This window comes from Ixodes scapularis, unplaced genomic scaffold (genome assembly GCF_016920785.2).
Source record: "Ixodes scapularis isolate PalLabHiFi unplaced genomic scaffold, ASM1692078v2 PGA_scaffold1__304_contigs__length_218370807, whole genome shotgun sequence".
NCBI classification, from domain to species: domain Eukaryota; kingdom Metazoa; phylum Arthropoda; class Arachnida; order Ixodida; family Ixodidae; genus Ixodes; species Ixodes scapularis.
This window is the reverse complement of record NW_024609846.1, coordinates 171,299,294-171,311,886: the sequence shown is the minus strand read 5'-3', so window position 1 is coordinate 171,311,886 and position 12,593 is coordinate 171,299,294. Positions and strand designations below refer to the sequence as shown.

General features: G+C 43.8%; 1 protein-coding gene across 5 annotated transcripts in view; it reads right to left on the bottom strand.

The window, feature by feature from the left end:
• LOC8039553 (basement membrane-specific heparan sulfate proteoglycan core protein) overlaps window positions 1-12,593 on the bottom strand; it is a 430,543-nt gene that overhangs the window by 119,095 nt on the left and 298,855 nt on the right. For all 5 annotated transcript variants that reach the window (XM_040222261.3, XM_040505271.2, XM_040222262.3 and 2 more), the window contains 4 exons: window positions 9,960-10,081; window positions 7,169-7,378; window positions 3,724-3,894; window positions 2,401-2,534 (listed from right to left, as the gene is read on the bottom strand). In XM_040222261.3, the coding sequence (XP_040078195.1) occupies window positions 2,401-2,534; window positions 3,724-3,894; window positions 7,169-7,378; window positions 9,960-10,081 (637 nt within the window). The remainder of the gene's footprint in view (window positions 1-2,400; window positions 2,535-3,723; window positions 3,895-7,168; window positions 7,379-9,959; window positions 10,082-12,593) is intronic.

The window sequence follows — 12,593 nt, the reverse complement described above, 5'->3', positions numbered from 1 at the left end:
AAGGGACACTGACACCCCCCAAAATTTAGACAGAAAGCGTTTAAAGGGACACTGACACCCCCCAAAATTTGTTTTCCATTTTTTGCCAGGCGCTTTATTATGGTGTCGGAGGACTACCCAATTAATATTTTGCAACAAAGTAGTGTATTTTTTTAATAAAGCCAAAAGACGCAACTGCTCGAAACCGAAACTCGCGCACGGAGGTCGCAGAAGTGGAGAGAAGAGTGTGAGTGGCGGAAGTCACGTGGCTACACTCAACCGTGCGGTCTTTTTTTTTCTTTTTTTTCTTCTCTCTTTTGTGCTAGCAGACGACATGTGGCGTAGGGGGAACTGTTTGCCGTGCGATTCTTTTGCAGTTATGTTTGTTCCGCTCACTCTTCTGTACTCCAAGATGAGTTGTTTTGTACATTGAGGAGTTGGAGATGAGTAGTGAGTGCCCGTGGTGAATTTCCATAATCGGCTCCGAAAAGAATACACCCAAGATGTTGCGTGAAGAGCTGGCACACATGTCCTGCGTCTGAAAGAAAGTGGCATTGTGCGACAGAGTTTCCGAAAGATCAACGGGATAGGGACCAATGGCTGGCTGAAATTCCTCTAGAACATTTACGGGCATCTCGGAAAGCGGACGCTACCTGATTTGTATGCCTTTGCATTTTGTGGGAAGTGATTACATTGAGTTCGCAGGCGTCAAAAAGGAAATCCCATACCATTTAATTCAGCCATGTGTCGGCCACAATATTTGTTGGTTATTTTTTTGTTTGTTTCTTCAGTGATAATTGTGTAAAAAAAAAAAAAAGCTTCACTGGGGATTGAACCCGTTCCTACAGCATGTGAAGCAGAAGTCTTTCCAACTGAGCTACTGGGGCAGACATTTATTGGGGGATCTCTTTTCTTAGTAGTAATCAGCCGGTAAACTGTAAGTTGGGAAGTTTGCTGCCGACTTTTCTTCAGCAAAAGCACTCTGGGGCGAAGTCGGAAAGCACGACGCATTGGCGACATTCGCACCTAGTAAAGCAATCGTACGCGTGCATATTCAACTCTAAGTAAACCCTTCGTGCGGTGCTTGATGTTTGCGCGAGCGATGTCTTCAGCCAGGAGAATGGAGCGACGGCTCGGCGACGTCTTCGTGCAAATTGGCTTGGTAGTCGGGCGTGCACGGAATGAATACCAATTCTTTTGATCAGTCGCAAATTTCTCTTTTAAAGGCAGACAGAATTCGCCGGTACCGCGAACGACAGTTCTGAAGTAGAGGTCCCACGCCCGTCGCCATCACTGTCCCAACCATCCCCGCGAGTACCACGATACGCGAAACGACGCACGCAAAGAATGCTTCCGGTTCTATGTGCAATTTTTTTTTCCATCAACGTATTTGCAGCTTTTTATAAGCCACAAAAAATGGGCTTCATGTTTTTTTTCTATTTTTAATACTGAGTGTGTGCCTTCAGCGACCAAGGACTTTGATTAAATTTGGTGGTTGCTTCGATACCTTAGAAAACGGCCCGTGACCACGGAAAAGAGAGTGAGCGAGACTCGAACCGGCCAGTTCTTGATTGGCGGTTTTCGGGCAGAAAGAAACCGAATTTCGAGTCGCAAATTGTGTTCTGGGTAGTTGGGCTCTCATATGTCATGTACCACTAAAAACCTCGGCGAGCATAAATACCCTGTCAGTGTCCCTTTAAGACAGTAAGCCAGTATAACCGCTGGTTTTTGTTTACATCTGTTATTATTTAACAACTAATTTTTGTAACTCTTGGACTTTTTGCATCACTCAAACTATTTACGCCGAGAGTGTAGTCGACAGCAGGCCAGCATATCACCTGGTTTATACCTGTTCGCGATTAATTTTCCAAATATTTTTGTAATATTTGTAACTCTTGGACTCTGTTGTATTGGCATTATTCTCCTTTATTTTCCTTTTCTTTGTCTTCTAATTTTCCTTCTCTATTCATCTTTTTTCCTTTTCTTTTTCTCTTTCGCCTTCCCCCCTGCCTTGTCTTTCCCCTTTTCTTCCTTGGCAACCTATTCCTTGGGGTTGAAGAAGAAGTTTGAAATACAAATCAGGGGTTGATAGTTCAGCGCTGTGTGAGTGAATTTTTGTGTGTTTGGATTTTGAATAACTGTCTGCTTGTGCGCTGGTTCGTAATGCTGCCTTACCAACTTGCCCAATCTGCAGTATTAACAGCTTGATGAAGTATATGAATCTCCATGCCAAGAAAAACCACTCCGAGATCAATAAGAGCAAAACAGCACAAGAAACAGTAAAAATTACTCACTGCAGTGAACTCTTTCTTGAGCATAAAGTAAGGAGTTTAAAGTAAACATTCCACTCAATAAGCATGGGAGGGAACACATGTGAGCACTGCTCAAAATATGCCTCAAAGCCTTATGGCCTCCACTTACCTGGATTCCGCAAGCTCGTCGTCGAAGCTTGCACGAACGAAGATGCCCTCAATGTTCTGGAGCGCCATCATGATGTCTTCTCTGGTGGCGGTGTCCGGGCCTCGACTTTGTCTGTCTGCCTTGTGCCATTCACCCTGTGGCGAAAAGGACGCCCCAGATTGCATCAGATGGACCGGTAAAAAGTCTGAGCCACACAGTGCACGGCAAAGTACTAAAGCGGAAGTAAAAATGTTCAGGCAAATCATGGCAAAAAAAGGTGCAAGCTGGTCCGACAGGTCACATATAAAAAGGAGTAGAATAAAAGGGCATACTGTGTTCGCCCTACTCTGATGTGCACCTGCTTTTCGAGAAATATACCTAAAAACTGCCAAAACCTTACAATCGGATACAAAACCAAAAGACGGGTGCATGTTAGTACCATTATTCTTGGGCGTAAAACTTGAGCACATGTTAGGATCAAGGGTGCGTTACAATCTGGTGAATATGGTATGTGGTTGGAATGCTAACAACAATGCGTTACAATCAGGTGAATATGGTATGTTGTTGGAATGCTAATAACAGACTACTGTTAGAGAAACTCCATCACAAGCAGCAACTGCACGCAATTTTGCAGAGCAGTTCACTGGGGACACTACGGCAAACTCCGGTCTTTTATAAAGTTCTCCGTAGCATTCTGCGATGATAGTTAAGGACTCATAATGGTGCAGCAGCAATAAAGGCCATACTGAGCCAATCCAAAGCATTCTACAGGGAGGTACCATATCTTTTAATTTACAAGTTGCACTCTCCAACAACCAGCTGTTTTCAGAAAAAAGTTGGTACAGTATACAAGTCGCACCTATTTGAATGGTTGGCACGGCGAAACTGCATTGAAAAGCCCACATGTGTATTGGGATCGCAGTATATGTGCAAACAAGACCAAGTTTTAATACTTTCGTCAATGAATTGAATGAAAAATATAACCCCCGTTGTTAATTTCTGCAGTTACAGTCCATACCTACAGAAAAAAAGCAAGGCAGGAGGCATGCATGGCTGCAGAAAGGCATGCGGAGTGCAAGTTTGTCAGCTTCTTTTGCAGGAGGTTGTGGCGACATCGGAACTCCGAGCTCCGATTGGCTCTGATTGAAGGGTAGTGGGTAGACCTCAAAGCAAGCTGCCTTGAGGCATACCCACTATCCTTCGATCAGAGCCAATCAGAGCTCGACGTTTTGACGCCACGACAACCCCCTGCAAAAGAAGCAGATGAACTCGCGCTTCGCATTGTGCCCAAGCCGCCTCACGTGACAGCCGGTAAAGAAGACCCGTGAGGGCAGGGACACTCACCTCCCAGAACTGGACCTCCACGGCATTGTCTCTGAGAGGCCCGTAAGATTGTCGGAGCGTGTGGTAGAGGGTCAGGCGGTTGCCCTTCAGGATCACGTCTGCAACCTGGGCAGGCCTCGACGAGGCCCGGTACCTGAAGGTGTACTTCAGGTGGCCTCCGTAGCTGTTCACCTGCAAGGGAACCGGAACCGCACTTCGTCGGGAGCTCAATAAATCTATTAGTCGGCACACGCGAAAAGTGGGTTTTAAGTTTGAACCGAATTCAAAGCGAATAGTGGTTTCAGTCAAACATTTTTTTTATTGAATATCAAATAATTCCTCCAAGCCTCTCACTACTACAAACCATGCTCAAACAAAAATTCTGCTGAACTCTGGAAGCTTTTTCCCAACCATCCACATGTTCACTTCTAAACTTGGTTAATTTTAATATAACAATGTTTAGGAACTGTGGCATGTAAATGACAAATTCCTAGTCTTGTGCGAATAGTGTATTTTGAGTTCGAAGCAAATAGTGGTTTTGGCTGAATATTTTCGATTCAAATATCGAATAGTTTTTCCATGCCTTTCACCACCACTAAGAAAGCAATTTGAGCCAGTTCGTTCATGATCCCTAAAAAAAGTGCCAAAAAATACAAGGACGAGGAAGTAGACAGAGCGCTCTTGCCTGTCTACTACCTCGTCCTCATTTTTTTGGCGCTTTTTTAGGTGCTTTCACTACAATTGAATAATGCTTGGACAAAAACCCAGCTAAACCTGTGAAGGTTGTTCCACTTGTTCATTTATAAGCCAAGTTCAATCTATTTATATTTATAACTGTGACCTCAGAAGGTTTGGTGTCTTGGGATGGCAAGTCAATGATGGATTTGACATAAAATGAATCCTATAAAGATGGCCAACTATACCTAATTGAGTGAATTTACAAGTCTTGCTATATGAAATATTCTTTCTTTAATGTCGAGTTAAAAAAGAATGAATCGTGCGTGATGAACGCAGCTTGTAAGGGCATCCCCGCCTAGCATAGTGTACCCTTGCATAACAGTTTCATTTTTAAACTTTTACTACACTCTAGATATACAGATTCACAAAGTTTCCATTTATTTTCAAATACAGTCGGCACGGGTGCATTATCCCGCTTTGAATGTATGCTTTTCTTTTAAGCACGCAATTACGATATGCATACTTTTTAAAGTGTTTATCGCGGTGGGTTACCCCGTTGAGTGCGCTTCTTACCGAGCACCGATGTAAAGCAGAGAAGCAACACCTGTGAAGCTCACTTCCGTGGGTATTGCTTCTCCGCAGCGCACCGGTGCTTGGTAAGAAGCGCACTCAACGGGGCTAACCCGCCGCAATCAACACTTCGAAAAACCCGAATAGTGCAGTCCTTCTTGAAGCGAATATCAAATAGCGTATTATTCGGAGCTACTATTCGAAATTTCGAATATTCGCACTACCCTACAAATTTGTCAGCTATCCTAATCAAGTGGATTTGTAAATCTGCTTGCTATGAGCATTCTTAAATATCTCGCCAAAAAAAGAAAAGCACAAATGATGAATGCAGGTTTTCAAGACATCGCCTCCCTAATACATACTTTTACACAATCACGGCAAGTTAGCCCCACTGAGTGCACTCTCCCCCGAGCACCTGTGCACAGCAGAAAAGCAATGTGCCATGGAGCTTGCAAGTTCTGTGGGTATTGCTTCCTAAAGCACACTCCTTGGGGCTAACTTGCCGCAATCAACATTTTGAAAAGCATGAATTATGTCAGTTCACCTCGAAGCAAAGATAGAAAAGAGCATTATTCTAAACTAGGTACTATTCGAAAATTTGAATAACCGCATAATCCTATCCATTCGCAAAGGATAAACAATTATTGTTAAACGCTTATCTTTCGAAAATATTGCATCTCAGTAAAACATTATTATAAAGCCCATTCCCATCACCTTAAATAATATCTTTGGAGAAATGAAATTATTTGCTACACTAAAAATATTTAAGGATTACAGGAAAAAAAGTATCTGCATATTATGTGCCTTATCATTATGCTAGGTTGCCAGAGGAGTTTTTTGGGCCACAGTCATTAGGGAGGATCAAACAAGATTTAAAAACCTGGAATTTCAGTACATAGAAGAAAAAATGAAGCAATGTTAAAGGGGTCATGAAATGATATCAGGTCAAAATGCTCATGGCTTTACAGAGGCGTACTGGTCCCAGTTTGACCCAAGTACACTCGCACGGGCCGCCACTGATATAGAAGCTTCTGGTCGTGGTGACATTGAGAGGATAAAAGGGGACTATTTCTTTCAGCCTTGCCTTCGCAAGGCTCGATGACGTAATTGTGGGATCGAAACCACCCGCCTGACAATAGTCGGGCACGGTTCCTGCATTGGACATAAGAGCTGCGTGAACACTCGACTTCGGCTCGTAACAATCAATGCTTCAGCAAACACTGGGGTTAGTGGCTCATGTAACCACTGCGGTGGTGAGAATAGCCGAACTCCAACATTGCTTGGGGCTCAGTTCGCGTTTTCTAGTTTGCCGACCCCAGCGCGCGGCTATGATTAGCATTGGCAGCATAGGATAGGCACCAGGCCCCGTGGCCGCTTGTTCCGGCTCCGAGTCGAGGGGATGAACGATGCTCAAATTTCTCCAATTTACTTACCGACTGCCATTGCTTACAGAGAAAAAACTAAGGCAAGCTTATTCGGTTATTACCATTAGGAAGTGATTCCAAGTAGTATTTAGCGAAAGCAGAAAAATTGTTTTATGGCCCCTTTAAAGGGGCACTATTGTCAATGACAAGACAAGAATGGCAGGGCCTGCCTTTCGAAAGCCCGGCCCTCCAGCAATTGCTCTGTACCTTCCACTGTGCCTTGGCTGCGCGTGCTCGAGATACACGAGACGCCCAGTTGCTGTCGAAGGTAGGGAACTTTGGCTAAAGGCGAATAACCAAAGGCTTCCCCCCCCCCAACTGCCACTCTCATACCTTTTATTGCACAAACTCAGTCAATATACCCCAAGCACTCGAGAAAACCTAAAATCACAATCGCGCGTGGGCTTTTTCCTTTACTATAAACACGACCAAACATCGCAACATACCCCTTTTCCGAGATATGTTTATCTCAGAAAGGGGGCATAATGCAATGTTTGGACGCATTTTTAAAGAAAAAAGAATGCCACGCGTGATTTTGCGAAGAACAAAGAACGGGCTGCTTGCTGAAAGTATTAAAGGAGACACCAGTAAATGTTTGTTGCTAGCTGAAAGAACTGCGCTGTCTCTCCTTGTCCTTAAGTGTTTTTTTTTTTTTTCTTTGATTCTTGCAGAATTTTAGTTTTGAATTTTTTTAGATTTCTTAGGGTACATAAAAGACTCAAAATTTCCTCTAGGGCCTCTATAAAATGACTGTGGATTACATGTGTTGAAAACCAAAGAAATGCTTCACGTGCCTGGTTGCCAAGGAATTCGGCAGGCAGGCTCCAGTAGTAGTGGACCGACGCATCCGAGGTCTTCACTCCACTGTCGATTCTGAACTCCCTGTTGCCGGGGCTGGACCGAATGGCATTCTGGTTTGGCCGGAACTTCTCCGTCACGTCCATGTAGCTTCCATCCGGGAGGACACTCATGGCAGCAACGGACACCTCTGTCACCAGAGGAATCTAGAAATCAACAATGTCAGTGAATTTCTATACTGTATGGTATAAAACTTTCTTAGGAGCCTAGTTTGAAAACCTATTGTAAAAATTCTCTAACTGGGTTTCCAGGAACCCCAGGTGTTCTCCAGAGTATTCCAAGGGGTTCCGAAAGCTCCTAAACTTCCTCGGCTGTCCCTGCTGTTATCCCAAGTGTTATTCCGGCTTAAGCAGCATTTTAGAAGATCTAAGCCATCTACTGATACATAACTATATGTCAAACATTATATATTGAATATGCATTATAGTTCACAAGGTCTGCAAGCTTCTCCACTTTATTGCATGAATGCAGAGAGATGAAGGAGTTCCAGTTGCTACCAAACAGAGAAATGCCAAATAGGCATTTCTCAAGATAAAAAAGTTTGAGAAATGCCAGTATAAACTACTGTAGTAATACACTTTGCACCAAAACGTCTGTGCAACACTTACAAAGCTAGCATATATCCCATGGCACAGCAACCTCAGACAACTGCTAAAAGTGTTCCTGTCTTCGCTTTCGCAGTACTAACACAAAGTACATAAAAAAGAGTGGAAATGAGCAAATTTAATTGTCTTTCCATTTTCTCTATGTTTTATTGGTGGCACTGCAAAAGCTAGGCCTGCCTTGCTGTATGTTTGCCAAGAATAGTTGGCACTACTATGAAACTCTCTAAACAGAACATGTAAAATCCCTTTTTTTGTAACCTACTACTGTAAAATACCGGGCAAGTGCCCACTCAAAATTTAGACATAACCGAGAAAAATTGGGGAATGGGCGCTTGTTCGGTCATCAATTTTACATATAATGCACTGTGCATATTTTCTCCGGTCTTGCAAATTTGGGAATGGGCACTTAATGTGGAATGGGCGGACGTGCGGTATTCTACGGTATGTATTGCCCATAATGGAAGTGGTTGCGTGTGAACATGCAGTAGAGTCGTTTTAGCATCCTTTAATAGAACTCTCAGGCACCAGGACAAATTGTTCCACTTACTGCAAGTTTCACCAATCAGGAGACAAAATCTTTCTGAAGGCTTGAGAAACCAAATAAATATTTTTAAGCCCAGTTTCACTTGTAGGGAAAGTCTATATCCACACAAAAAGACTCTACCCTATAACAATTTTGTGTGTGAAAAAGGACCAGTACAATATAGTACCTTATTTTCTTGCTAGCTGATAGCTAGCCTTTTCCATACCTCTTCACAAAAGGGGCTGTAAGTTGGACAGACCAAAGAAATAAAGGAGAAAAGAAAAAATAAAAAGAAGGAAAGAAAGACATAAATGAAGAAATAAAGAAGGAAATAAATAAGGAAAGAAAGGAAGAAAGAAAGAAGGAAGGGAGGAAGGAAAGAAAGAAAGAAGAAAAGAAGAACAAAAAAGAAAGCACACACGCGCGCATACGCCTCTAAATAGCTTTTCAGAAATTGTATATATACTACAGTAAACTTCCGTTAGTTCAACCTCGCTTAATTCGACTTTTCGTTTAATTCGATCGTGTTCAAAAGTCCCGGCGAGCACCCATACATTTCTATGGGAGGAAAAGTTTGATAGTTCTAGCTCGGGAAGACTCGGCATCGGATAATTCGTCCTGAGCGAATGCGCATGGGCTCGCATTGCACGGCACCATGGCAGAAAAACCACCAACGTACGGCGAAACACAGGCCCTTCGCTGCAAAACCAAACTTGCACAAATATGCGCCTGCTCTTCTACGCCGCTGAGATGGGCCGTAGCGAAGCGAATGACACGAGCGAGTGCCACCAATCTGGCGTGGAGTAGCGCGGAGAACATATCAAGTGGTCGGGCGCGCACGAGCCAGCGCGCGCTCTCGAAGCGTTTTTTGTAGCATCGTGTGCGCTCCATCTTGTGTACCAAAAAACGCAAGTTCTCTTTTCCTTTTTTTTTTTTCTTAATTGCCTACGGTTCGTTGCTCGGCGCCAAAGTCGGCTCGAAGCTTTCTCAGCGCGTGCTCTCAAAGCACTACTCTGTAGTCTGTAGCATCGTGTGCGGTTCATCTTGGGCATCAGAAAACGCAAATCCTCTTTTCCTTTTCCTTTTTTTTTTTTTTTGTTGTTGAGCCGATTTTTGCTTAGGGCCAAAGTTGGCTCGTAAAACTTGCTTTTTTCGTTTTTCTTTTTTTTTTTTTTTTTACTTTTTTTTTTGTAGTGCGCCGATTTTTCGGGGACGTGACATTTAGTTAAGCTGCTCTCCGAAGCATGCTTTTGGACACGCGTTTTAAGCGCAGACGGCGTCAGACCATCCGTGAGTACTTTGGACATTAAAAGGAAGTTTAATGTTAACCGTTTTTCTGTCCTTTTTTTAATTCGATTATTCGGATAATTCAACCAAATTAACGAAAGTTTACTGTAGCAGTATAAAAGCATGGTTACTTGTAGGTCAGAGAGAGGGGTTAGTTTGGGTACATTCCAATTCTATCAGACCTGAAGTGGAAAAACTGACAACTAATACCACAAACATTCTATTTAGATTGGTCACTTAACAGCTAATGAGAATTAGACACTGAACTAAGGAGAAGTTTGTTAAAAGAATAGCATAGAAGACCAAACTTACACTTGTCTTGTGCAGGCTGCTGCTGTGGCAGGTTTGAGCCACCCCAAAACAGAAGCAGCGCAGACAGTCCGAGCTTGATTGTGCTTTGTCATTGAAGAGGGGAGGATGGCAGACACCCTTGGCTACAAAGAGTAAAAGACGGTAAAAATTATAAAGATGCATGAAACAAATGTTTTTTTGCCATTCAGACCTTTTGGCAAGCTGGTACAAAACAGTTGTGAAAAATGGCCATGCATGAGCCATAATAATAACTGTAAAAAAAAAATGAGCCGTTTACAAATCTTTGTAACGCCGAATCGGAGCGCAGCTCTTGAGGAGGAGTAGGGAAGGGTACTGAGGGGGGTCACGTGATCTCGGGAAGGGGGGGGGGGGGGGGGGGGGGGGTGGGGGGGGAAGGCACGTGCCCCCCCCCCCCCCCCCCCCCCCCCCCCCCCCTTTTGGTTATACGCCGACGGCGACGCCGACACCGCTCAGGCTGGAAATGGGCCCCTAAGAGCTGCGCTCTAAAAGAGCTTCTCCAAGTTCTAGTATAGAGGTTTTTTGCGCTTGTCCGTGTCTACTCGCTTGTAATTGTCCCCTGTGTCGCGCAAAAAACCTCTATACTGCATCATGAACCAACTAGGCCAACAACAAGTTATAATTGACTCCAAGTTTTAGATCTCCAGGAACCCAGTTATCATTTGTCCCAGATGACCGAAGAACCCCACCCAGACTTAGCACTGATGCAATAAAGCAGTGCAGAAGCCTACAGAGCTTGTAAAAAATAATGCACATGGTGCTAGGGAAGTGATTTCGGGACCTTTCCTGGATCGGCAGAAAAGGGACCCCCCCCACTAGGGGAGGCGGAGGTGGAACAATTACAATGAAAAAAAGGTACTGTAAATTAAAACTGTAACAGATAATCATCAGCCCCACTTACTCGGCATACATGGTTTGGTCTATGTTGCTTTTTGGAACAGCCAGAATCAATAAAAACAAGTTTTACTGCTTCGATTGGGAGGCAGGGGAAGGAACCCTAAGAAGGCCCTTAGGGATCCTTTGAGAACCACGGTACTAGGAAGTGCTTGGCACCAGTAGACATTAGCAAGTGGCTTAGATCTTCTAAAATTATGCTCAAACCGAGGAAATGTGCTACTTTGTGGGATGACCTGGGAGCTCGGGGAATCCATGAGGGTACCTTGGGGAGCCCCTAGGTTCCTAGGGAGCAAATTTGAGATCCCATGTTTAAGAAGCCTGCCTCACTCCCCCAAATTTACAATTTGAGAGTGGATGGGGTTAACCTCATGCTGTGAACAAGTCAGTATCGGTAGACATTTTAGCGTGCCTGTCTAGAACTAAAACAAAAACAATTGAAAAAAGAAAAAAAACTGTGCTAAAACGTGCAAAAAAAAAAAATTACATATTAAAGGAGATTGCAGCCTAATGCCCAAACTCCCAACATGATTTTATCTTTCACAGTTTAGACTTCCTCGCAGTTAACAGTATGCTGGAAAAGAACATGCTGTCCTCGTTTATGACTCTTACTCTAGCACGCGGTTTCTTATCACCTACCCTATTAAAAATTTTATTTGAAGCCTAACCTCATGGGACGGGCTAGTTGGTTATACATTACACAATTAAAAGTAGCACTAAAGACGAGGACAAGTAGAAGCGCTTGTCTGTGTCTGTACTTGCCCTCATCTTTAGCGCTAACTTTAATTGTGTGAAGCCTAACCTAGTGACTGGAGATGCTGATCTATACCCTGTGGTTCTTGAAACCTTAGGGCAATGATGCCTGCAGGGTTAATGGTCTTAAGCAGCAGTTGTCACACAGCACCCAACAGATTAGCGAGAAGCCCCAGAAAATATGTATGAAAAAGGGAAAAGTTATTTTCATAATACCTATGTGGACAAACAATAAGTGTCCCACAATGGTATTAGTATTTATTTTGGCTCAGCGTATCACAAATAGGTCAGTGGTCTATGCCAAGGAAGCCCACAGTGAAGCATAAAATTGACGATGTGGCAAATATAGACCGGACTGTTTAGAGCCAACAAATAGTTCATGGCAATCCCCTGGATGTGAACTCGCTGGAAAAAGAGAATGACTATTTCTAGAAAAACTAAGGCGCTTTTTATCTACCCCAGAACGTCCTGTATGCAGAATGCGTTAATGATATATCGCCGCGCGTGCAGCTGACCGAGTAGGCAGCGCGTCCGTGGCCTAAGGGTTATCGTGCTTGGTTCCCACGCAAAGGGCCACAGTTCGATTCCTGGCAGCAGACACATATTTTTATTATCTAACTCTCGCATTCTAGAAAAGTTGAGAACCTCGTTGCGTATTCGAGGTCCGAATGTTCTAGGCGCCGAATGTTCCAGAAGCCCACGCATGTGGCGAGCCGGGGTCAGTCTTTCGCCAGAGTTTGATCCCACCACTTCGCTGTCATCGACGCTCGCCTTCGACGCCTGTTATTACTCTTTTCTTTTGGCACAAGGTTTCTTCGCAAGTCCCCGTCTCGCCAATCTATAAGTGACAATATATGCAAACCTGGCCATGACGCAAAGAGAACTACTACATGTGTACTATTAACCCATAGCTGCCTCTGATTAAATTCAGCAGGACGTGCTCGCTAAATTTAGCTGAACTTTAGCTGG